We start from the raw sequence: 23999 nt of genomic DNA on the forward strand, positions 1-23999 counted from the left end.
CAAAAATCCCTGAGCTCCAACACTGGAACAGGATCTTGTCTACTCTTGGCTGGTTTTTTTTTACAGACAAAGCAAAAATGCTCTGTGAGCAGCCCAGTCGTGCTGGGCAGCACCATCCAAGAATGAGCCTATCTTTTTAATCCTTTCTAGTACTTCAGGATTTGCAGGGCTGCACGTTTCCTGCCCTTGTGCTCCTGTTTCTGTCAGTCTCTGCAGCAGGGACCAGCGCACAGACAATGAAGTTCCGGATGGGACCGTGGTTTCGTTTTTAAGAGCAGAGCGCGGCTCAACTTCCCCTTGTGTGCTTTGTGCTGCCCTGCATGGGAGACCTCTGAGCCTGGGCTCAGCCCTCTGCCCTAGAAATCACATCCTGGCTGCTGGGACAGGGTCTTGGGAGAGCTTCTGGAGAGTTACTGCGGGAGAGAATAGTAAGTTTGGGGAGTGGGACTCCTTTGGGTGCTTTTTTTCATAATTGGTGTTTTTAACTGAAGATTTTCTGTGTCTCTATGGATTGTTCTTACTAAGATAATGTATCTTCTGATGTTTATGAGCAAAGATGGCTCCTGAAAAGTCTGGTACTGTACAGGGAAGTGAAGTTTTAAATTGGGAGCACAATGTGCGTTCTCTTTATTTCCTTACTTCTTTTTAAATTTTGGTTTCCTAAAGGTGGAAATATTACTATTAACATTCCCATTTGGGTTTTTTCCCCTCCTTTGTGTGATCTACTTAGGAAATGTGTTTGAGCTAGGCAGAGTAGGACTTTTGTCTTTTCAAACAGGAATTGAAACAGGTGAAACCGTTTGGTAGCATTGGAAGGTGCCTTGTGGATATTCTACAGCTGATTTGTAAGTTGAGACCTCCATTAGTGCTCTGTGTGGTGCCTTGGGGATATCTGAGAGCCAGAGCCTGTGAAGACTCATGGAGGAAAAATGAGCTGCTCTGACCCAACTTGAGAACTGGTTGTTTATCAGGAGTTGTGACATTGTGAGTTTGTGCAATAGCCTGGCTCCTGACCTAAGAACAATTCTCTTCTTGGCAGCCACTGCAGGTGGCACACAAGGAATCAAACCTCCCCTTGGCTTTGAAGCAAAGCCTGTACATCCATGGCATTCTTAGGGAATGAGCATTTCATTCAGAGAATGCCATTTCCTTTTGAATAGTCCATAATTAAGCATCTATTTTATTTAAAGATGCTGTAATGGAATGCCTGTGCACTCAGTATTCGAGCAGTTGTCTCTTACAATGTACTCCAAGTGCTGATAAAAAACTTATGCAAGAGGATGGGGGCTGGAAAAAAACCAGGATGTCAGCCACAGCTCTGAGCAGCAAATTAAACTGATGGATGGCAGGGGCTGGTTGCAGCAAATATGGAAATTTGTGTGTGAGAACCAACTCTTGTGGCCTTGGCTGTTTCACATTGAGCAACTCACCAGGGAGGTGTCCCAGCCCTGGCATGTTCCATTTGATTTTGCTCCTGCAGGATGGTGTTCTCTGAAAGGCTGTTCCCTCACCACTGTGCTGCACTGCCACATGAAGGACTGCTTGGGAATGCTAATTATGAGCAATAAGCAGTGAGTCTATTAAGTGCTGAAGAGCTGCAGTTCTCAGGCTCTGAAATGCCTGTGGGAAATCAATATTGATAAATGCAAGCTGAAATGCAATAAATGATGGGCTCTCAATGGTGTGTTGCTACATAGGAATAAGATCTTGGAGATCTAACAGATAATTCCCAGTAAAGAGTCAGCAGTGGTGAAAAAAGCAAACAGGACTTAGGAGGAGAGGGGCAGAGACCCCTGTGAGTGCTGCAGTGCACCTCTATAAATCTGGGCAGGTCTGGTTCCCAGCACTTCCAAAAGGCTGTGATCATGCTGGAGGAAGCTCAGAGAAGAGCACTGAGCATGATCAGCTGGGAAGGAGAACTGCAGGCTGTCTTTTCTTGGTTTTGGAAAGAGATGGCCATGGAGGGTTTGGGGTAGCAGGGCAGGAGTGACACAGAGCAGTAACACAGTGTGTGGAAAATTGGATCAGTTGGTCTCTGCATGGTGCCTCAAGGGGAAGCTGGTGGGTCAGAGCAACAAATTCTGAATTTCAGGCCTTTCCTGACAGGTTTCCAAATTTTACAGTGGCTTCTGATGTTTGGGTTCCTTGGCTAAAAAGGCCCTGAGGGTGTGGCAGCACTTTGATGGTTGAAGGAAGTGAGAGATGCACAAGTTGAATATTGCAAAGCTGAGTGAGAGTAAGTTGTGGTTTACACAGTGTCTGTTACGAGCTGGACTTCCCCAGGGCATCACAGCTGTCAGAAGCCTCATTTTAAAGTAAGCTGCCCTTGGGTTGCTCTCTGTTAATTAACTTCTCTCAGTTAATTTCATCTGGGCAGTCTTATCTCAGACAGTTCAGTTGTTCCTCAGGCACTACATCACTCAGCTTCTATCTTTTTTTTATCAAGTGCTCTTTAGAGATAGCATTTAGTTTTGCTACCACCATAATGAAGTGAATTCTCTTGTGACCCTTTCTCCTATCACCTGGCTGGCAATTTTGTACCAATTTGTTTTACCAGATTGATGTGCAAAAGCATCAATTGCTATTTTCTACTGATATTCTCAGCTTTGGCAAAATCTGTGTTAAAATACATGGTGATAACACACTTTGACTGGAGCCTGTAAGAAATGTGTGAAAGCCTCCAGAGCAGTGCTGTGCTGTTTGGGGTATAAACACCAAACCAAGCAGAGGAAGTGATGAGCAGAACATCCCTTGGGAGAGCATTTTCAGCAGGTGCCTTGCACTGGGAGGTGGGAGCATCTCACTTCACTGCAGCAGCAGCCAGGGCTGTCTCTGGTAACAGAATGGAGGGAGCTCCATTCCTAAAACTAAAATTAGTTACTCATTTAAATGCTCTGGACTGCTCTTTAAAAATGCCATCCCACTCATTGCACAGGAAGCCTTAGGAAACAGGGCACCCAATGTGGGCACCCTGGGTAGAGAGTGGGACAACTCTCCTAAGGACACCTCTAATATGGGGAATCACATTTTCTATTTAAAAAAAGGCACAAAACCAGTCAGCATCCCCTCTTCTACAGTGGCCCAACAGTAAAAGTCTTCCTGGTCATCACATCTGCTCTGCTCTGACTTCCAGAGGTTTTTGGACTGCTGGGAAGGATGAGTTCTCTTACTCATGCTAGAACCACAATCTGCAGAGCTCTCATCCTCCTGTAATTTCTTTCCTCTCTGCAGACCGCAGTACAGTTGCAGTTTGTAATTATGATTTCTGGCACCTAAATCAATTTAGTGCATTTAGTTTGTGAAGAACCATCTTGCTTCTTGCAAGTCTGGAAGGCTGGGCCCTGAGAGTGGTGGGGAATGGAGCCACCTGCAGATGGTGACCGGTCACAAGTGGAGTTCCAGGGTTCAGCACTGGGGCCAGTCCTGTTTAATCTTTATTGATGGTCTGGACAAGGGGATTGAGGGCACACCCAAGGTCCTGCCTTAGGTCACCCCAAGCCCTGCAGCTCCAGGCTGGGGCAGAGGGGCTGCAGAGCTGGGAAAGGCCCTGGGGGTGCTGGGGACAGCGCTGGACATGAGCTCAGGTGTGCCCAGGGGGGCAGAGGGGCTGCAGAGCTGGGAAAGGCCCTGGGGGTGCTGGGGACAGCGCTGGACATGAGCCCAGGTGTGCCCAGAGGGGCAGAGGCCGATGGCACCTGGGCTGTGCCAGCCATGGGGTGGCAGCAGGGCCAGGGCAGGGACTGTCCCCTGTGCTGGGCACTGCTGGGGCCACAGCTCAGAGCCTGGGCACACATGGGAACCTCAGCACAAGAAAGGCACTGAGGGGCTGGAGCGTGTCCAGGGAAGGGAACGGAGCTGGGCAAGGGGCTGGAGCAGCAGGAGGGGCTGAGGGAGCTGGGAAAGGGGCTCAGCCTGGAGAAAAGGAGGCTCAGGGGGAACCTTCTGGCTCTGCACAACTCCCTGCCAGGAGGGGACAGCTGGGGGGGTCGGGCTCTGCTCCCAGGGAACAGGGACAGGATGAGAGCAAACAGCCTCCAGCTGTGCCAGGGGAGGGTCAGGTTGGACATGAGTGAAAAGTTTTGCACTGAAAGGGCAGCCAAGCATTGAAAGGAGGTGCCCATGGAAGTGTTGGAGTCACCACTCCTGGGGGGATTCAAAAGCAATGCAGATGTGGCACTTGGGAACATGGTTTACTGGTGGGTGATCACTTGGGATTCAACAATCTTAGAGGTCTTTTCCAATCTAAATGGTTCTGTGACTCTAAACTAGAATTCGTACAAGAGACTACTCAGATGCCAGTAGCTGTCCTTGTTTCCCCACAGCTGTACCAGGTCTAATACATGAAGCTGCTTATATGTAGTAACTCAGTAATTTAACTACTGGATTCTTGATTTAATATTCCTTAATTATTCCTTAATTCCTTAATTTCTTATTGGTAATTTTTATATTTTCTAGCACATATCCATTAATACCTAAGGACTGAAATCTTATTTTTCACTTCAGTTGAAATAGGATTTTACTTATCTAATACAGGGAAACTACAATTAAATATAATTAAAGCAAGTTTTATTTCAGGTATTCAGGTCTTGTTTTCCCTACATTTTGATGATTAACAGGAAAAAAAAAGAAAATTATTTCTAACTTCAATTTCTTTGTATGTATTTAAATATATTTTCAGATTTTTTTTTTAATGGCTAGTAATGAAATAGTAACTGATTTAAAAAACCCCTTCAGTTTATCTATTTTCTTAGCACTAATTTTGATCTTTACATGTCTTTACTCATATTTCCTTCCCCCCAATGTTTTTTACCAGTTTATCAGGAGTGATTAAAGAAAATGGATCCAGACTTTTCAAATGCATTTACACAGCCTTCTACACTGGATCAATTCTTAACTGAGGGTGTCATCACTAAAGGTATGTGCTTTGTGAACCAGGACAGAAAAAAGGCCAAAGAACCACCTGAAGGGCCAAACAGAAAATGTGCTGTACAAATGAATTGTGTGTTTTTCTGCAGTGATCCCATGGCTCTATCAGAAATGAGTAAGCTCTGTGTGTCTAATTTGGCTGATGACTCTGGGGGTCAATCATGAAGCAGCAACACAAAGTCCAGCTGGTTCTTTAATTGATATTTAAGTTTCACATATATTGATCTGACCCAGTGTGTTTTCCTCTTTCTAGAATGGTCCTTCTAGATCTTACTGATTTGGAGTACCCTGAAGCATAATTTCCAACAGCAGGCTTAGTAGTCTGCTATACCAGTTTCTTGCCCATAAGGAATTAATTAAAATGAAAAATAAATATTTCTACATAGGGCAATTAGCCATATTGGGAATATCAAACTGATAGTAGATTTAGCTGCAAACTTGCTTTAGTCATATCTGATAATTTTGATGGATCTTGTTTGCTTCCATCCATAGGTGAGAAGAAGAAACTCATAAAACAGACTTCAAACAACAACCCCAAACTGGAAGAATTGAAACTGGTACCACTTCTTTTACTGTATGATTTAATCCCCACCTCGAGTTGTGTTAAAGGAACCTCTTTCAGCCCTGTAAATTGCCCAGCTCTCTGACCCTATGTCCTAGTTTGGAGGACAGGTGTCTGCTGAGAAAGGCAGGAGCTTCTCTTTGAAATGGAGAATGTAAACCCCCTCCCTCCAAATTATTAGAATTTTGAAATCAAGGGGCTTTAAGGCAAAGATATGGGAATTAGGAATAACAGTTCTTTTCTAGGGAAATTAAAATAGAAATACAGTACTACAAAGAAACAAACTCCAAACCCTGACAAAGTCAGAGTACAACCTGACACCCCGTCAGGCAGGGTGTTGGTAGCAGTCCCATTAAATGGTGGCTGCATCCTCCTGCAGTGACAGATGTGGCTCAGTTGGAGCAGTGCTCCTGTACAAGGTGCAGTTTCCCTCCGGAGGTCCAGTGGTGATGTGGAGAAATCCGGTTTTCCTCTGGAGTCCAGTGGAGAAAGGGGCTCCCTTAGTGACCCAAAACCTCTGTTTTTATCTTGGTAAGAAATGTTGGGCTCTTCCCCCTGGCTGGAGCAACTTCCAATGGGATGCAGTAATTTTATCAGTCCCACAGTGGGACTCAATGGGCCATTAGCAGAAAATGACTGGCTGGAGGAAGGATGGGTTGTGAAAAGATAAAGAACAATGCCCCGCCTGGTTTCAATGGATGGCCCATTAGTAGAATATCTGCCATTGAGATAAGGATCACTGCCCCCACCCTCAACAGATGGTGATAGAACAGATACCTTTTATCACACCCTGTATTGTAACGTGCGGCTTATAATCAGGTGCGGCTTATAATCGTGAAATTACTGGTCTCTCGTTTGTGTTCAATCACTGTCTCAATTTCTCTAATGGCCCAGTCCATGTAATGAAACTTCCTGGAAGAAAAGTGGCATGTGTTTTAGGAGACCAGCACTCCTTTCATTGTGGAGGTGCTGAAATTGTTATAAATATTATGAAAAGCATCTTAAGATATGTGCTGTTGTTTGCATTTTGTGGCATTTATAAATGTGTAGGTAGGTCTATTTCTATATTACGTATTCATGGACATTTGAACAAAAATATTTGACTTTGTGTTTTTTATGATGTTGTTATACCAAAGGGAAAGTCTGAAAGGTGATGCTGCAAAATGTCTACAGAAAGACCAGATTTGTTATTTTAAGGTTGCCAAAAATGAAAATTTTTCCTCAGTTATGAAGATTTCTGTGAGCTTCAGTGCTTAATCCATTTCCTGTCAGAGATACCTGAAACAGGTCATCACTGTTTAATTTCTTTTCCTTGAGTGATGAGGAGATGGAAATTGTGTCCTGAGGGAAGCAGAATCCTCTGGGTGCCCCTCCATTGCCTTCTTAATCTAAAGATTTGATGGCTTCTCTAGAGAAAATTCAGGATGGAGACAGGGACAGTGAGGGATCTTCAAGAGAAGAAAAAGGGAAGCAAAGAAACTCACTGGGGAGAGAGACTTTCACTGGATTTTCCTTTTGAGGTGGCTTTGGAGAACTGAAATATATGAAATGGCTCCCTGCAGTTGCTATAAATATCCAGCTGCATGTAAAATAAAAGATGGTTACATTCAGAAGCCAGCAGCAAACTTCTCAAAGTATTCCTTTTCTCCTTTCCCTGTTTACTCATTTTTAGATGTTTTTAGACATGGGGCTCTGCTGTGCAGCTGAGCAGGGCCCCCACAGCTGGGCAGAAAGCAGAGCTGTGGGAGCTGGGGGAGCAAAGGAGGGATGCCATGGGTTGTGCTCAGCAGGGCTTGCTGCTTTCCTGACTTCCCTCTGGCTGTTCTCTTGTGTTTGGGGTGCTGCTCTACCCCTCACACACCCAGAGTGTCCCCAAGCATCAGCTGAAGGGCAGAGCTTTCTGCTCTTGTTCCCTCTTAGCAGAATCTGTGTATTACAGTTTGGCACCTTCTCAGTTCAGCCCTTTTTATTTCTTGTGCAGTTCCAAGCTTCTCAGAGACTTTTCAAACCCTCCTTACATTTTTGTTAATGTTGGCGAGCTTACAGGAATCTGCTGTGAATTTTCTCCTCTGTTTCCAGCAAGTAAGAAGGGTATTATCCACTCCAGACCCTCACTCATAACAACCACAGCCATAAAAGCAATCCCCATCCCTCTTACAAGAGGGATGTTCATGTTGGCAGCCAGCTGGGGCTACTGCTTTTCTGTTCTGCTTCACCAGGTCGCTTTCCCTTTCTCTCAACATGTGTGAAGAGGTGCTGAGGAGCTTTGTTCTCCTGCCTAGGAGCACATGTGGTTCCTCTCCCTCCAGACCCTGGCTTCCTGAGCAGCTTGCCCTTGCAAAGGCAGGAGGGATATTGGAAGGCCAGTGGGAGGACTGCCACGTTAGAAAGTTCCAAGGAGGTATTTGGGGACTGAGTGGTACAATACTGCAGAAATAAAAAGGAAACAAATCCAGGAGATGAGAGGGAGGAGTGGTAGTAGCGTGGATGAGTACAAGAAACTACCCATAGAATGAGCCAAGCCTCTTTTCTTACAAACTTCTGCCTGGCAGCTGAATTGGTGTGAATTCTGTGACGTGTGATGAAGGCAGGGGATGGGAAGTGCAGCCTTTTCCCTGGTGGGAGTGGGAAGAGGGCCTCTCTTCCCAGCTCTATAACAGAATTCCTCAGAATATAAGTAGCTAAATGTCTATCTCACTTGAAAATTAGGAAAAACTAACCCTTTAAAAAAACAACCCAAAAGCACAAAGGAAGTGGGGATTGAAAGCAAACCAAGATCTGAGGTAAGGGGCGTGAAACAGAATATAGCAGTGAGTGCTGCGCTGTCTAAACAACAGGAATATAATTGCTTTGCTTTCCCCTGCAGTTCTTGACTGAGTGGATTAACAGAACTCTGAAAGAGGAGCACATAGTGGTTAAAAGTCTGGAGGAAGACCTGTTTGATGGGCTGGTACTTCATCATCTCCTGGGTGAGCTGCTCCTTTGAGTTCAGTTCTTGCAGACATCTCATGGAGGAACTTTCCAATCAGGGAATTAACCTTGGGAATCACAACAGCAGGGACCTGCCATCACTTCTCAGTGCACGGGGGGCCAGCTGTGATAATCACCACTCTGAACAAATCCCCACTATAGTTTTGCATGGTTCTTTTACTTCTAAGAAATGCTTATTACCTGGCAGTTGACATAATAAAACGGTTAACTATGAAGTGTGAAAATCAGTGGTTCTGAAATGGAGGGTTTCATAAACCAGCAACACAAAGGTGGCTTGTGGTACTATCAGGAACATTGGATAGAATCAGCATTGTAATATATATTTTCCTGCCTTACAAAAACAAAAAAACACCCGAAAAAAACACCAAAAACCAAATAAAAACCCCAAAATTTTAAAAGCTCTTGCTCCAAAGACGTGTTCTGGTACTGGAACTGGGAAAAAAAATCTAAGAGGTTTTTGGCACTATGTGGTGCTTGTAAAAAGATGTGACCTCCTGGAACAGCCTGTTTTCCATTCTATTTTTCCATCTCTCCTGTCCTTGCTACATTTGTCTTTCCCTTTTCACTCTCCTTGGGGACATCTTTTAAATCTATCTCCTTTCCACCAAGGCTGAGAGCAGCAGCATGAGCAGGACTGGCTGATTTTCAGTTTACTTGCCTGAGCAATGAGCTCGGATTTCTTATACATATGAGTTGATATTGACTTTGTACATTATCTACAGGAATGACTCACTCCTTGGATTTCTGTAGAAGGAACATAAAGAGCTAGGGCTGGGGAATGATGCTACAAGGAGTGACTTGAGTCCTCTCCCTTTTGTAGACCTCTTAAATGATACTGAACATTTAAAACAAGACTTTTTGTGTTTTGCTATCATTTTATGTTTCTAATTATTTTCTTTTTCCCTACAATGGTGTCAAAATACATTCTTCTTCCTATGGACCCTCTGTAAAAGAAAACTTAGGATCTCTCAAGCTGGATGTTGACAGGATTGCATTAACAGAAAGAAAACAGCGGCAGAAACTCTCTGTGATTCTGGAAGCTGTGGCCAAGTGTTTGCAACTGGAAGAAAGTCAGCTGAAATGGAGTGTGGAATGTAGGTGCAGAAGTGAAATTGAAGAAAATGATCCATCACAGGCTTCCTGTGCTATAAGGCTGCTGTGAGGCAATGTGCTGCCAGCACAGTGATTAAACAACCTGTTTTCAATTACTAGTTGAATCAAAAGTGAGAAATATCTGACCCTGCCTGGGTCTGCCTCCTATAAGTATGTGGCTTGTGGATCACTTAAGAGCCCTCAGCATCCCTGTATTCCTCACTTTTAAGTTGTGCTATTGCTAAATTTTGATATTATATAAACCTCTGATTATATAAAATCTGGTGTCCCACCTGTGTCATGACTTTGAGGTCCTCTGCACAGGAGGAATTCATGATGTTGGAGGGAAACTCACATGTTTTGTACACTAAGCATTGTTTTCTTCCTTTACACCCAACAGCTATCTTGGCAAAGGATTTACTGAGCACACTGCATCTTCTGGTTGCAATAGCAAAGCACTTTGAGCCCACCCTGGCTCTGCCTCCAAATGTCCAAGTGGAGACAATCACCATTGAGGTATTTGTCATTTCAGTATTTATTACAGTAGATCCTGGGGTCCTTCCACAAGGCTTAGAATCAGAGAAATGTGTGTGTAACTGTGAAAGAGATACTTGCATTTTCTGTGAACCACACCTTTCAGTTTCTGAGTTTGTTGGGTTAGACTGAGATTTCAGTTTGGATACTCTGTCTTTAAAAGGGGAAAAGCGCTATGCTGTTTTTCTTCCTCAGCCAAACAAGGGAATGGTCCAAACTGAAAGCAGCTGTTGATGTCTGTGAAGAAGAAAAAGAAGAAATCCTGCTGTTATTGCCTCTAAATGTTTTAAAATAGAAGCTTATATTCATAAATCATAAAGGGTTTTTTTCATGCTGAAAATTTCTTTCTTTAGGTGACAGGAGTTTTTATTCCCCTTCTGTTGAGGTTGCATTTTGGTATTTTTCTCTACAAGCAGATATCTACATGCTTTCTTTCTCTATTTTGTTTCTTAAAGTCAGTTCTGAGACTGTAGGAGAATACTGAATAGCCCACAATTTGGGATAAAACTGCAAAAATTAGCACCACCAGTGTATGTAAACACAGAATGTTTTCACTGCCTGAAAGGGAAGAGCAGCAAACACCAAGGACTTCCTCTGATGGGCAAGTAAGAGATTTCCTGTTGGAGACTGAAGAGAGCAGAAGGAAGCAGAAATCACTTGAAGTTCCTGTAATAATTGTACTGGAATTATTGAATAAATGCCCTCTGATAATCATTTAAGGCAGCAAACAGGTCATGAAAACTTGTTTGTGGAACATTTTTTTGGTGACAAACCCAACATTGTTTATTGTCCTTTCAACAGACCACCTCTGGAGGATTAAAGACGTCAAATGGAGTGGAATATATCACAGAAAACAAGTAAGAGGGGATAGATCTGGTTTTTACACTGTCAATCAGAAAAGAAACATTGTGGGTGTGTTCCCCCTTACAAAAAGTGGCTGGGATCATGACGATGAAAAAGGTGAAAAGCCCAGGCATGCATGCATATGCATGGGAGTTGTTTCTCTGATTTCTTCCCCTTTTTTTATCCTCCTCTTCATGTTTGGCGTTATGGTGCCAATATTTATTCTATATATATCTATATTCTTAATTTAATCTACATATCAACTTCTCTAAGCCAATATGCATGATTATTCCTGAAGCTCAACATTGCTGTGAAATGTCATAACAAATATAGTAACAAAATGCCAGGACAGTAAATTTACCTGTGCCAGACTAATTTGGAATTTCTAAAACCACAAAGGTTTAAATCTACTTTTAATTTTTTGCTGTTGTGTGGGGGAGGAGGCAGTTCTTTTCTTATTTTACTGTGAAAGAAATGTTTTAGCTTGCTGAGTGTGTGAGGTACTGTCATTACTAAAGGAGTTAAGTAGCAGGATACCATTTCCATCCCAAAAAAATACGGACATAATTCTAAGAACTAGAAACAGATTTTCCTACTATCATTTTTTATATGCCAGAACATCTTCAAGCTCTAATATAATGAGCAGCTTATTGGAAGAGGATATTGAGGATTGTGCTTGTAAAATAAGTGTTCATTGGTGTGTGGGCCAGGTAAAATCTCACATGCTTCCAAGACCATACCCAGCTATGCAGTCGACTTAAAAATGTATATTGGAAAGTCACTCTGACACAAAGTTAATGCCACTTTGAGCTCTGTCTCCTGCTTTATAGGATAGCAGAAAAGCAAAGTCTATGAATAAGATCAGCTCTGCTGAATCATTGTTCTAATTCTTGCTTTTTTATTGCACTTCCAGAGAGAATATAGAAGCACAGTCAAGTAAGTGCTGGCATTGCCAAGTTCCGTGTTTCATTATGTGCTTTTACACACCATGTCCTGATCCTTTTTAGCCCCTGATAAAATCAGTATGCTCCCACTAAAGCTGATGGAGACTCATGGATTTTTTTCCTGGTGTTTTTCTCTCTGTCAATGCCTGTTCACACCAACAGAATACAGCTTGGAAACTGGGTGGTCGCTTTGCCTGTGGACTACAGGGTTGATGACCCAAAAAGAAACCTGGCTGGGGGCACAATGCAGCATGGATTTGTGCATGGACCATGTTGACTCTTGCAACTATTTATAAAGGTTTCAGAACTGTGGTCCTCATTGCTGGTTTTTGTTCCTTCCTTTCCTTCCCACAGTTTGCAAATGAGATTCTGAAATCCACTGGTACTCAGTTGTGGATGGCAGCTCAGTCAAACCAACGTCCCCAGAGGTTTTCCCCTTAGGGCTTTTGAGGGCTGGGAAGCTCTTGAGGTGAAAAATGTCCCGGTGTGCAAAGCCTGAGAAGGTCTGGGCACAGCTCAGACTTCAGTGTGAGCCGCTCTTCCCTGCTGCACAGGAGCACACTGCATCCCCAAAGACACAGGGCAACCTTTTGAATTCTCTGCTGTGCCTTTATTTTGGCATTTTGATCCTTTGCAGAGGTGAAAACTTTATAATTTAATATCTATTTATCATTTACCACTTATTCCAGTGAGTGTTCTCTAGTGTGGGCTGAAATCGTGAAAGAAACTCCAATACTCACCCCTGCCCAAAACAAAACAAGAAAGAAAGAAAGAAAGAAAGAAAAAGAAAAAGAAAGAACCCAACCCATAATTAGGTGTTTCTTTTAGCGGGATTCTGTTGGGAACAGAAATCTGCAATTCACTCTTCAAGATGCTCTCTCTCTATTTTTAACACAGCTTTCTTAGCAAAGAGAGAAATCCCAAAGCGTGGCTCCAGAAGAGGGCTCTCTCTGATTTGTTTGATGGATTCACTTCTTCCTGACGCTGCTCCTGCAGCAAGCCCCAAACAGGCAGAACAGAGAATCCTGAGGAATCCCTTTCACAAAGGAGCTTCTCTGTCACTCTTTGGGGAGGAATTTCCCTTAAGCAGAGCTGCCTTTGCTTTCCTGTGCTGTAGAAGCTGGCTCCCCATTTAATTGTGCTCCCAGAGCTCCTCTCCTTGCTCGGAGTGGTTCAAATATTTTGCTCATGCTTGAACCAGAGCTATGTTGTGGCTGAATGAGGAGATGGATCCTGCTTTTGCTGCAACTGGGCAGAAAGGGGAAGTGAGGGTGGGACTTGGATGGATCTCATTTCCTTGGAAGTCTTTCCACTCCTGCAGGTTCTCTGGCACCAGCTCCTTGTCCACTTTAAACTGGCTCGTTTTGAGATCTCTGAGTTTTCAGAGAAAGGGCAGCATCCCCATATCTTTATTGTGGTTTTTCTGAAGGAAAGAGGCTGATTATTTTCTGCAGATTTGGTGTAACTGCTGTTTCTGTTTGAGGAGAGCAGTAAAACACACAGCTCTTCTGCTCCTTGCATTTCATCCCAGAGATTCAGGATTAAAAGACACCTAAGTGCAAAGAGAGAAGCTGTAGTGATGTGAAACTTAGCCAGTGCTCAGACTGGTGGCAGCACAAACTGAGAACCTCTGCAGATGAAAATTACAGAGCTGAATGAAATAAATTGTTTCCTCTGATGTGGTCAGGCTGAAGGGAAGTCTGTCATCCTGTCCTCTGATAAATATAAAAGCAGCATCTTTCTCTGCCTCCCTGCTACTCTTTTCCTCCTTGGACTGTAAGTTGCAAATACCTTTTTCCTTCTGAAGCCACATTAAAGCTCTGACCTCTCAGTTATTCAAAATAAAACCAATTAATGTTGTTTTGATACAGAAGATGATGCCTTTGATGAATTATTTAGCTGTGCTCCAGATAAACTGGATGCTGTAAAAAAGGTAAATTACTTTTTTAGTGGACATCAAAACCTTTTAGGCTGAACTTAAATACTGAAAAAGTTATTTATTCCGTCCCCCCTTTCTTCCCTTTCTTTTTTTTCTTTAGGCACTTCTACAATTCGTTGACCAGCATGTTGGAAAATTAGGATTAAATGTGAAAGACATCGAATCTCAGGTAGTGTATTCCAAGCTCCATGTTACCCATGTTTTATCAGCCATTTGGGTGTTTCCTCTTACCGTTAGGAACTCTCCTTTTTATTATTTTAATTTGAAATCTGGCAACATAATGATTTCCAGGTTTAGGTTAAGATATCAAGGTTTGGTCTCTGAAGTTTCTGAAGCTAATAATTAATGTAAAAATGCTGCCCTTGTAATGCTACAGGGAGTGATTTTCAGAGCCTGCCCAACTCCTAAGGGTGCTCTCTTTGTCAGAATGGAACTAAAGGTGTCCTGAACATTAAAATGAAACCCAACCTGGTTGCTGTATTTAGTCACTGTTGATGCTGCATTTGCTTAATGGCATGAAGGCCTTATTTTCATCACATTTCAAAGTCTCATCCTCTGAATGCAAAGCTTCTTTAGAGTATGAAATTGTAAGAGAATTTGGGCTGAGCACCCTGGGCTCTGGTAAAGGGGGTGCTCTTCTGCATTTTTCCAGTGGGAAACTGTAAGAAAAGGTTTTCAAGTCTTTGTCATACATAACTAGGCACAGTTTTCTACTATTTATAGTTGTGCATTTGTGCTCATCTGAAGTATTTTCATATTTGGAATAGTTTTTTTTAATAGCTGTCCTTTTACAAGGTTATATTTTCACAAATATGAATTTGGGAGCCTTATCTAACTAAATATGAAGTTCACTGTGGAAGAGGTTGAGGGAGCTGAGTCATTAGACTGTCTGCTTGCCCAAGTAACATTTAAACTGCTTTATTGCTAGAATGGCATTTACTGGAATAGTTTGCTGAAGCCAAATAATTCTGAGCAATTCTTATCTAGCTTTCAGATGGGGTTATCTTACTTCTCTTAATTGGACAACTAGAGGGTTACTTCCTGAATTTACAGAATTTCTTCCTGACTCCAGCCAGCACCATGGAGATGGTAGGTTGTTATGTAATCACTTAGAGCTTGAGCCATCAAACTGTGTGTTCTGCATCTTGCTTTCACTGCTGCTGCTGTGTGTGAAGTCCCATGCCCACAGTGTTTGCAGAGATGGGTCTGGGGCAGTGCCAACACAGGCTGTCAAAATATCTCAGAACAGGTCGCTGTCCTCTTCCAAATTAGCATCTCATGGGAGGCAAGCACCTGTTACCTGCACTTGTTTGGCATGGCCATGCTTCTGCAGCCTTCTGGTGAGATCCAGGGCTCTGTGTGCTGGGGAATGGGTGTGCTCTCTTCTAGCAGCCTGTCCTGCAAGCAGGATTGGAAGAGGATGACACCTCTAGTGTAGCAGAGCTGGATCCCTGTGAGTTTCTTTAAGCTGTCCTAAAAATACACCTTAATCAAGGCATGGCCAGAACATTTTGAAGGCCCCTTCTGTGTTTGGGAAGTTTACATCCTTTCCTCCCCCGAGGCTGGGGGCTGTAAAATACTCAGCCAGACCTGCTTGGCACCTTTTACCACCTCTACTGGGCAGATTTCATCTGTGCTTTAAAAGTAAAAGCTGTCACCAGCCAGAAGGAAGTGTGTGCTGGGCTGCCTCCTCCACAGGTCTGGAATGTTGATTTTGAGATATTTGAGGTATTTTCAGATTGTCTCTGGTGTGGGTAGGCTTTTCTTCATTTGGGTCACTGAGTAGTTCTGAAAATCTTGAAAATGTAGCTATTTCTCCTGGTCTGTGCTCAAATCTCTGGAAGTGAAATGTGTCAGATCTTTTTTGCTTGAGAGCTGCCAAGAGAAGAAAATCTCTCCTCTGGCATGGTTTGCATTACGGCTTCCCCACACAGATGAAGCTTTCATCTTATTCCCAGCCTTAGCACAGCTAATGCCCCTGGGCAATATTTATTTGTAACAAAAATTCTCAGAGGTCCTATATTAACAAATAAATATTCCCACGGAGCTTCTCATCAGAAAGTGTAAAAGCAGAACTGTTTGACACCTAGGTTCAAATATCATCAAAACTTCACTGCTGTCAGTTGGTAACTGTTTAAAGTATTAGGGGAAAATGTGTTATTATTTTTTTTTTAATCTAAGAACAGGGAAAATATATTTTGAAGGGTTGAATCAGACATAATAGCATTATAGCATTTCCCTAGATTTACTTTTCTTCCCTTTCTCTTCCACTCAGTTTTAAAAATTGTTTGGTCTGTTCCCACTGAGTTGGACAGAAATTTTAAACATTTCCATTAGCTTTATTCAGAGGAAGTCTGAATATTTTCTTATTCAAAATTTCATGAATAATAATTTCCTTTTTGCTTCAGCCGTATTCTAGCCTCCCAGCTGTCTTTCTGGAAATGAGATAGCCCTAAAATTCTGGTGCAAATCAAAGTTTCTTACCCAAAGTTTCTTTCTGGAAATGAGATAGCCCTAAAATTCTGGTGCAAATCAAAGTTTCTTACCTTGCCCATCACTGGCATTAGAGAAGAATAGAATGGGGCTGGGTACTGCTTCAGTACAATTCTTTACATAAAATGTACTACATTTACAAAATGTAGTCATTTCTTTTTAGCAAAGTTGCTCCCAAGGGCTGGACTTGCTGTTGAAGTTTGCCAAAGTGGTGTTTCCCATTTGTTTCTCCTCTGATGCTCATTACAGAATGAAAAGCAGGATGACACTACAACTAAAAATATCGATCGGCCATAGCTCAGCTGTCATTTGTACACAAAACATGTCTTTCAACTCCCCTGTGCTTTCTAACTCCCTGTCATTTTAGACATTAATTGGTGCAGTAAAGCATAAAGATGTGGCCTTTGCTGGGATTTGAAAGATCTCATTTGTTCTTGGAATGGTGACAGCCACAGCACTGTTGGGATCAGTGTGGTGCATCCACCTTACAGTTCCTTCTAATCAAAACCATTCCATGACTGAAATTCAGGAGGTGATCAATTGTGAGGTGCAAGAAGACAACACTGCACGTGGGTGGGTTTGCTCCAGGGTTTTTGGGGGCATTTTCAAGTAGCTGTAAAGAAGTGTAGCTCTGGGTGCTCATGAGTGTAAAAGGTGTGTGTTTTCTGTGACAAAGAATACAATCACAAAATAGTTCAGGCTGGAACTAGGGGTGATATCTGTGCACAGGAGATGGAGATGATGATGAAGGGCTTGTGTGCTTATCAAAACTCTGTGAACTCAATGCTTCTGCCAAAATGGGCCCAGAGCTGAAGCACCCCAGATGTCCTGGTTGCTGTCCAGTTGTAAATTCTAGAAAACTGTCCAGCTCTTTTGAGTCAGGAAGCACAGCTGGACAAAGCACCTTACTTTCCAGGCTTCCCTTTCTTATGCAATTATTGGTATTTGCTGTCTGAAGTTGCTTTTTGAAATGTGCATGTTGTCATTCCTTGAAAATCCCCAATGCATTACAGACAGGGAAATGTGCCCTTTTTGCTTGTGCTGGTTCACTAAGGAAACGTTAGATTTACTCATTCTGATCCACAAATTGTCTGGAACTGCATGGGCTTAAACTCTCCTGTCTGCTGACTCTCAGAGGAAGAAAACAAACCAAACAGACAGTCTCAGTTACCTGTAAACCAGAGAACCAGGTGAAACAAATCTCTTGCTTCACTTCAGAGCACAGGGGTTTTGCTTGGCTTATTCAGGGGGGACTCCTGTGCTTGTTGTCACACCATAACAGGGAACAGCAGCCTCCCAAAGGATAAATAGCTCAGGGAAGCCAGGAAGATACAATCTGAAGTTCATTCAGGTCTTCGTTAAAGGAAGGCAATTTGCTAATTACCAGCCAAGTAAACAACTACCCTTAAGCTGTTAGAAGGGGATATTACTTTTGAAAAATCAATTACAACTGCTGCTTGTGCATGTGATGCTGCTTTTTCCCTTGTGGAGAAGGGAGAGAAAAAGGAAAAATGAGAAAAACCCCATAGCCTCCATTCATAGACATGTGTTTTATTTCTGATGGGTGTTATTAAGGATATCATCACTGCTATTAATGTGAATAGTCATTTTAAAAGTACAGCAGAAATTTCTAGCTAACAAGCATACCAGATCTTTGCAATTCTGAATGAAATGTAGAGAACTTTTTCCTTTTCATTTGTTCCAAGTGTAAGTATATGGGCATTGTTTCAAAATACTCAGAAACAGACTCCGTTTTCCCCATTAACACAAGTCTTTCATATGCAAGGTCTATTTTTAAATAAATAGATTCTTCTGCCCTCCTCATGGGATATGTTCTGCTGGAGATGGATTTTACATCTAATTTTATATGATAATTGGTAAACATTCTGAAGAGCACTTCATAAAAACTAAGGAGAGGAAGTATGAGTACATATTTATGAATCAGTCTCTTCAGCTACTAGAGAAATACTTTTTAAAACCTTCTGTTGGTTAGAAAATATTGTCAGCTATATTCATATCTCTCTCTCTCTCTCTCCAACAGCTCCATAATGTTAACCTGGCATTGGAGTTGCTAGCAGAGGGAGGTCTTCTGAATTTTCCTTTGAACTCTGAAGGTGAGTCATGACATGCAAACTTGCCTGGAATAGAATTGCTAACATCCCATCTTAGCAAAAGTTTGGGTAATTGCAGGAAGCAGGTTCTGGAAATGACACTGACACAATTCATTATATGGCTGCCCTACTGCTCCTCATGCAGAATGAATGGTAGAGGTAATAAGATTTTTTTTTTTTTGAAAAATCATTATTTCTATACTAAAAAAGTTGAATTGTTATAAGTTAAATAACTTTACACTAAATTTAAGCTGTTTAGGAATTCAGTATTTGTTAAAGATTTGAACCTGTGACAGCTCACAGGGAAATTACAGCAGCTAAGCTGGAGGCAAAGCTATTTTCCTGTTTCATAAAAACTTTCAGTGCATTGAAAGAAAGCTTACTTCTGTGGGAAGATACCTTGAAGAATTTCTCTGAAAAATCAGAAACACTGATCACTCTATTCAAACTGAGAAGAGTGGTGGGTCAGTCTCCTGAATATGAAAATCACAGGTTTTTAGTCACTGTTGTGCTTGGTTCAGACCTGGAAGCTGAATCTTGATCTCCTTCATCCAAGTGAATGCTTCCATCACTGAATCAATGTACATGCATGCTCCACTTTCTTTTTCCACCACAAAAACAAACAAACAAACAAAAAAGCTCCATTTGGATGAGTCCAGTTTTCCAGTTAAAATACTCCACAGAAAAATTTGGTGCCAGGTCCTGGTGGGACGAGGGATGTGGTTAATTAATGGGTGGTGCTGTGGTTGCAAAGTCTGACATCTTGCAGGGCACATAATCCCAGTAATCCTTTGCAAGCTTGTTGCTGAACAAGGAAGTCAGACCTTTATTAAAAATAAAAGCATTGTTCCAGTTCTATCTCTGTGTTAGTTATTTGTGAGTGGCTGCATGTGTTGGGTACATAACACATGGTATCATGGTGAGGCAAAGAGAAGATTTAAGGCTTCCTTTGTTTTTCCTTTTGTTCTCTTTTCCCACTACTGCTTTGGTGATGTCAGCAGTTTGCATGCTAGGCACTCAAGAATTGTGGGCTTTTTGCTGTGCTGCACAGAGCCTGGAAAGCTAAAGAGCTTTTATTTATGTTAACATTAACGAGTAATCGGTGTGGGCTCAGGTCCCCATGCTGAGATTCACCTTTTGTGTGAAAAGAAATAAATCTGTGATTTCCCTCTTCCCCTCTGGCTGTTCTGCACTGCCTCAAACACAGAGCTGATCAGTACAAGAAATACTGGTGTCAACATCTGCAAGTCCTTTAGCTTCACTGGGGGAATCCTCAGCTAGTGAGTGAATTTAATATGATTTAGGGGTCCTTGCTGCAGCTACACTATTTAGACTCTTCAAGGATCTCATTTTACTAGTGTTTCTCTGTTAGTCTTTCTCCCAGTGATTTACAACACCATAAGAACAGTAACTGCTCTGAATCCCTCTCCCTCTGCAAGAGCAGTTTATATAGCCAAGAAAAAGGAAGTTGAAAACTAAATGAATAAAGACCCCAAAAACAAACAAGCAAACAAGCAAAAAACAATGCACCAAAGGGCAGCAAAACATGATGGAACAACAAAAAAAAAGTGTCAGATAATTCCACCGTGATTCCTGACACAGAGTAATCATAAATAGAATAATAATAATAATCATAGAATAATCATTAAAAGCCTCAAGATATAAAGCCCCATAAGATAATCTACTCTGTTCTTTGTTAGTGAATTTCTTACTCTGCATTATTTGCTCATATTTGTCTTCCAGCAACAGAGTGCAGCACAAGTCCCTTTTCTTCAAGTTAATTTAATAAATTATTAGTTTCCACCTCTGTAGTCCCTATTTTGCTTGCTGTCACAATTCCATTGTCCAAGTTCACATTATAATTGGGACAAGGTGGGAGACTGGCAGGTGCAGGGGATTGCTAATACTTCCCATCTGGTTTTGTTGTCTCTGCTTTTGTTTTCACAGATATTGTGAATGGAGATACAAAGGCTATAATGCGAGTTCTGTACTGCTTGTATTCCAAATACAGAACCAAAGAAGCATGAAGAACAAGGCCAAGGGCTTGAGCTGCCTTTATTTTTGATTTTTTGGATTCCCAGCTGTGTTTGCCACTGTTTCTGGGCATGCACTGGTGTTTGACACTTGCTGTATTAACATTGTATAGCAAATGTGTTGTTCATGCAAGGTTTCACATACACAGCCTGTACAACTGTAAATGTGTGTCCACAGCTCATGTACTGTGTAATTCTAGGGATGTAGCTCTTGTTCCAGATCCTGCCTTCTGTTTTCTGTGAGCCCTGCCAGTGCTGCAAAGAAATTAAATGTGTGTTTATTCTGGGCTCTGCGTTCTTTGCTCCTGAAGGTGACTTTGAAAGTTGCTGCATCTTCCCCATTTCCCTGCCTTGGGAAGCCTTTTGGAAAACTAGAGAGGAGAAAGACCCACCAGAGTGGGAAGGCTGAGACACACCTGAAGTTCAAAACCTGCTTTAGAGAGGTGGCCAGTGCTATCAGACAAGAGGATATGAATTGGATGCCAAATGAATAGGTAGCAAAAAGGAAATCTGAACTCACCAGCTGTTTGACAAACGTTTCAGGGCTCATTTGCTCGAATATGGAAAAGGCATCGGAAACAGGGGGTTTTCCTGCACAGCTATAGAAGGATGCCCTTATTTCCTTGCTAAGCCAGTGCCAAACTGTGCCCAGCTCCAATTGCAGCTCTGACACAAACTCTGGCTAGCAGGGATGCCAATCCCTGCCAAGCATGTTGTGAGAGGGAGTCACATGTCTGCACTTTGTCTGCAGTAAGAGGTGGGCAATGCTGGCTGGGCTCTGCATCTGGTGGATGTAGAGACCATTACAGGTGGCAGCAGTGAATTCAGCTTCCCAGCACCTCTGACAGCTGAGTCATCTCAAACTCCTCAGGCTCTCCTAGGTGAATTTGTCCAGCCTCCATCCCCAGCCTCTCAGCAGTTTCCTCTGGATGCATTGCGTGAAACTAGAGATATAATTAGGGAAAAAAAAAAGCTTCAGGTTTTTTTCTTGCTTCTATCTAAACTGATTGAATTTCCTGCCATCGGTAACTGTGACATTTGATCTCTGTTCTGATCCCCCATCTGTGTGTTAATGGGAAACCAGAGCTCTCCCAGTGCGAGTGCTGACATTTACAGAGGAGAATTTGTTGTGTCTACCTCTGGATCGTGCAGCCCAGGGAAGATCCTTAGATAGCAATGCTGGAAAGTCTTTTGAAAATGGTAAAACTGCACAGCTGCTGGGAGAGGGAGCTGTGCAAACTGCCCCGAGACCAAACCCTTCTGCACCAAGAATTAGTTCATGACCTTTTTATGGAGAAAAATACAATGTGTGGTGCCAATGAGCTACCAAGATCACTTGATTCCCCAGCAAACGTTAGCTGTGTGTGCTGATCTGGACAATTTAAGGAAAGAACACTTTGCAAGTCCCCATAGGCACCTTGCTTGATTCCTTAATGGGCTTCCAAGAATCAGCTGGGAGACCTGAGAAGTTCATTCTTTCTTCACAGAATTTTAGGTTGCTGTAACACTGCACACAGAACATGCATTCATTGTGGAATGAATTGCTATGGAGCTGATAAACCCAGGATTTGCCTTGTGGAGAGCAGGGGTGAGGGGGCAGGAGGGGCTGGGCAGTGATTTGGTAGCAGTGGGGTCTTTTCCTCCTGGGAAACCATCCTGAACTTCTTGCCCTGTGCTGGTGATCAGAATTCAGTTCCTGTGACTCCAGGCACATGGCCTGGGCTCGGAAAAAAGACACCAGTGCTGGGAGGATTAGCAGCTGCTGCCCTGGTTAGATGAATATTACTGCTCAAGGAAATTGCTGGACTTTTCTCTGTGTGCTCTGACTTTTGTGTTCCACTCCTCTGATATAAATAAGTCCAGTGTTTGTACTTCCAACAGGGCAAGTCTAGATTCTGATATTTAATAAAAGAAAGGGTTATATTCCCTTTCCAACACCAGCTTGCCTAAGCCTGTTATAAACAAGCCATTCTTTTGAAAATATACAGGGGAAAAAAGATGGTTAATGTGCTTGAATCAAACACATGCTGAGATCAAAAATTAACATTTTAATCTGCTTTTTATGCTGAGAGTAAACTTATAATACACTTGACGTGTCTGAACACTTTGATAAAGAGTCTGTGTTTGATTCCTAAAACATGCTGTGGAATTCTACTAATCCATCACACAGACACCCACTCCATAAATTGGTGTAGTATACAAGTGCACTATTTACATTGGAGACGTAGCCACAGCCTTGGCACAGTTTTAATAACAAATATAAAGTGACAGAGCTAAAGAGAATATTCCAACACCTGGTTTAGTGGAAGGTGTCCCTGCCCACAGAAGGGGTGTGGGAACTGGATGATGTTTGAAGTCCCTTCCAAAGCCCTTCTGTTGCTTTCCCTGTCCCACAGGTCTGTGGTGTGGTGGCTTTGGGTCACAGCAGTAGCTGCAAAGTGTGACAGATCTGAAGGGTTCCCAAGTCCTGCTTGCTGTCATCTTTCCATCATCCATCCTTTCCAAAATACCCAGACTCATCCATAAAAATACATATTTCTGGAGGTGGAGTGGCAGGGCTGTGTGGAGAGCAGTGCAGGTGGAAGGGGCAGAGTCACCAGGGTGACTGTAAGGGAATGAAGATGCTCAGAAGTTTTCATTTACAGGATCAAGCCACTGACTGAGACTGGTACTGCCTGTAAAGCCTGAGCCAGGAATTGGAGAGCTGTCCCTGCTGTCAAATCTCCTTCTCCTCCTTGGGAACTGGTGCTGTCAGGATTACACTGACATTTCTGTCACCCCCCTCATGTGGCTGCAGCCCTGGAGCCAGTCCCTTGCTGCTTTGCAATGGGGCAAGGGAACTCTAGATGGAAAATGCTGACAGCCTCCACCTGCTTGATGGGTGGGAGTGCCAATTCTTAGTGTTTGTCCTTTCCTTCCTTCTCATTTTTCCCTTTCCTTTATTCTTTTCCACTGGTTTCTATTGTGCTGTTTCTTGCAGGGAGCCATCCTCACAGTGGCTGCTCTAAGTCTCTTTGGCAATTAGGCTTTCAAACCATGAAAGCAGCTCATTCAAATTCTTCCTCTCCATGGGCTGTGTTTGTGCCTACGAAGGGACCTTGCTGTTCTTTCTCTTACAGGCTGCTAAAATTCCCCAAAGAGTAAAAGCCATTGTCAGTTTTTCACAAGTAATGTTTTTTTCTTAGTCAATTAATGTTTTAATAAAGGCTAGATGAAAGTGTTACTTTGGAGGAAACGAATTAGTGTATATGAGCCTTTCTGCTCACTGTGGACATGGATGGGTTTCCTCTGCCATTCAAAATTTTCTAGGACGGTGAGACTGTGAACAGGGTGCAAAGACTGAGGTATGGAGAGATGAGTTTTGATATAAATGATGATGAAATCAAAACAGCAATAGTGTGGACTGGTACATCTCTGCTGTCCTATCTTCTCCATCAACCAACTCCACTTTCTGGAACTTAAAAATGAAGGAAAAAACCCCCCAAACACAACAAACCACCTCTGGGTTTTTTGCATTTTGATTTGAACAAA

General features: G+C 42.6%; 1 protein-coding gene across 1 annotated transcript; it reads left to right on the top strand.

Annotated features, from left to right (window-relative positions):
• The first annotated feature begins 261 nt into the window (after nt 1-261).
• PARVG (parvin gamma) lies at nt 262-22026 on the top strand. The gene is made up of 13 exons (XM_033059196.1): nt 262-428; nt 4814-4915; nt 5419-5483; nt 8355-8457; nt 9433-9573; nt 9972-10087; nt 10907-10962; nt 11862-11884; nt 13764-13825; nt 13932-14000; nt 14819-14920; nt 18366-18438; nt 20383-22026. The coding sequence occupies exons 2-13, from the start codon at nt 4837-4839 to the stop codon at nt 20460-20462; spliced, it is 969 nt and encodes a 322-aa protein (XP_032915087.1). The 5' UTR covers nt 262-428; nt 4814-4836; the 3' UTR covers nt 20463-22026.
• Nucleotides 22027-23999: the final 1973 nt, after the last annotated feature.

Source organism: Catharus ustulatus, chromosome 4, assembly GCF_009819885.2.
Source record: "Catharus ustulatus isolate bCatUst1 chromosome 4, bCatUst1.pri.v2, whole genome shotgun sequence".
NCBI classification, from domain to species: domain Eukaryota; kingdom Metazoa; phylum Chordata; class Aves; order Passeriformes; family Turdidae; genus Catharus; species Catharus ustulatus.

Coding starts and splice junctions, on each gene's coding strand:
- PARVG (XM_033059196.1), top strand. CDS start 4,837: ATGGATCCAGACTTTTCAAATGCATTTACACAGCCTTCTACACTGGAT. Junction 14,001..14,818: donor TGAAAGACATCGAATCTCAG/GTAGTGTATTCC, acceptor ATTCTTATCTAG/CTTTCAGATGGGGTTATCTT. Junction 14,921..18,365: donor CAGCCAGCACCATGGAGATG/GTAGGTTGTTAT, acceptor TCTCTCCAACAG/CTCCATAATGTTAACCTGGC.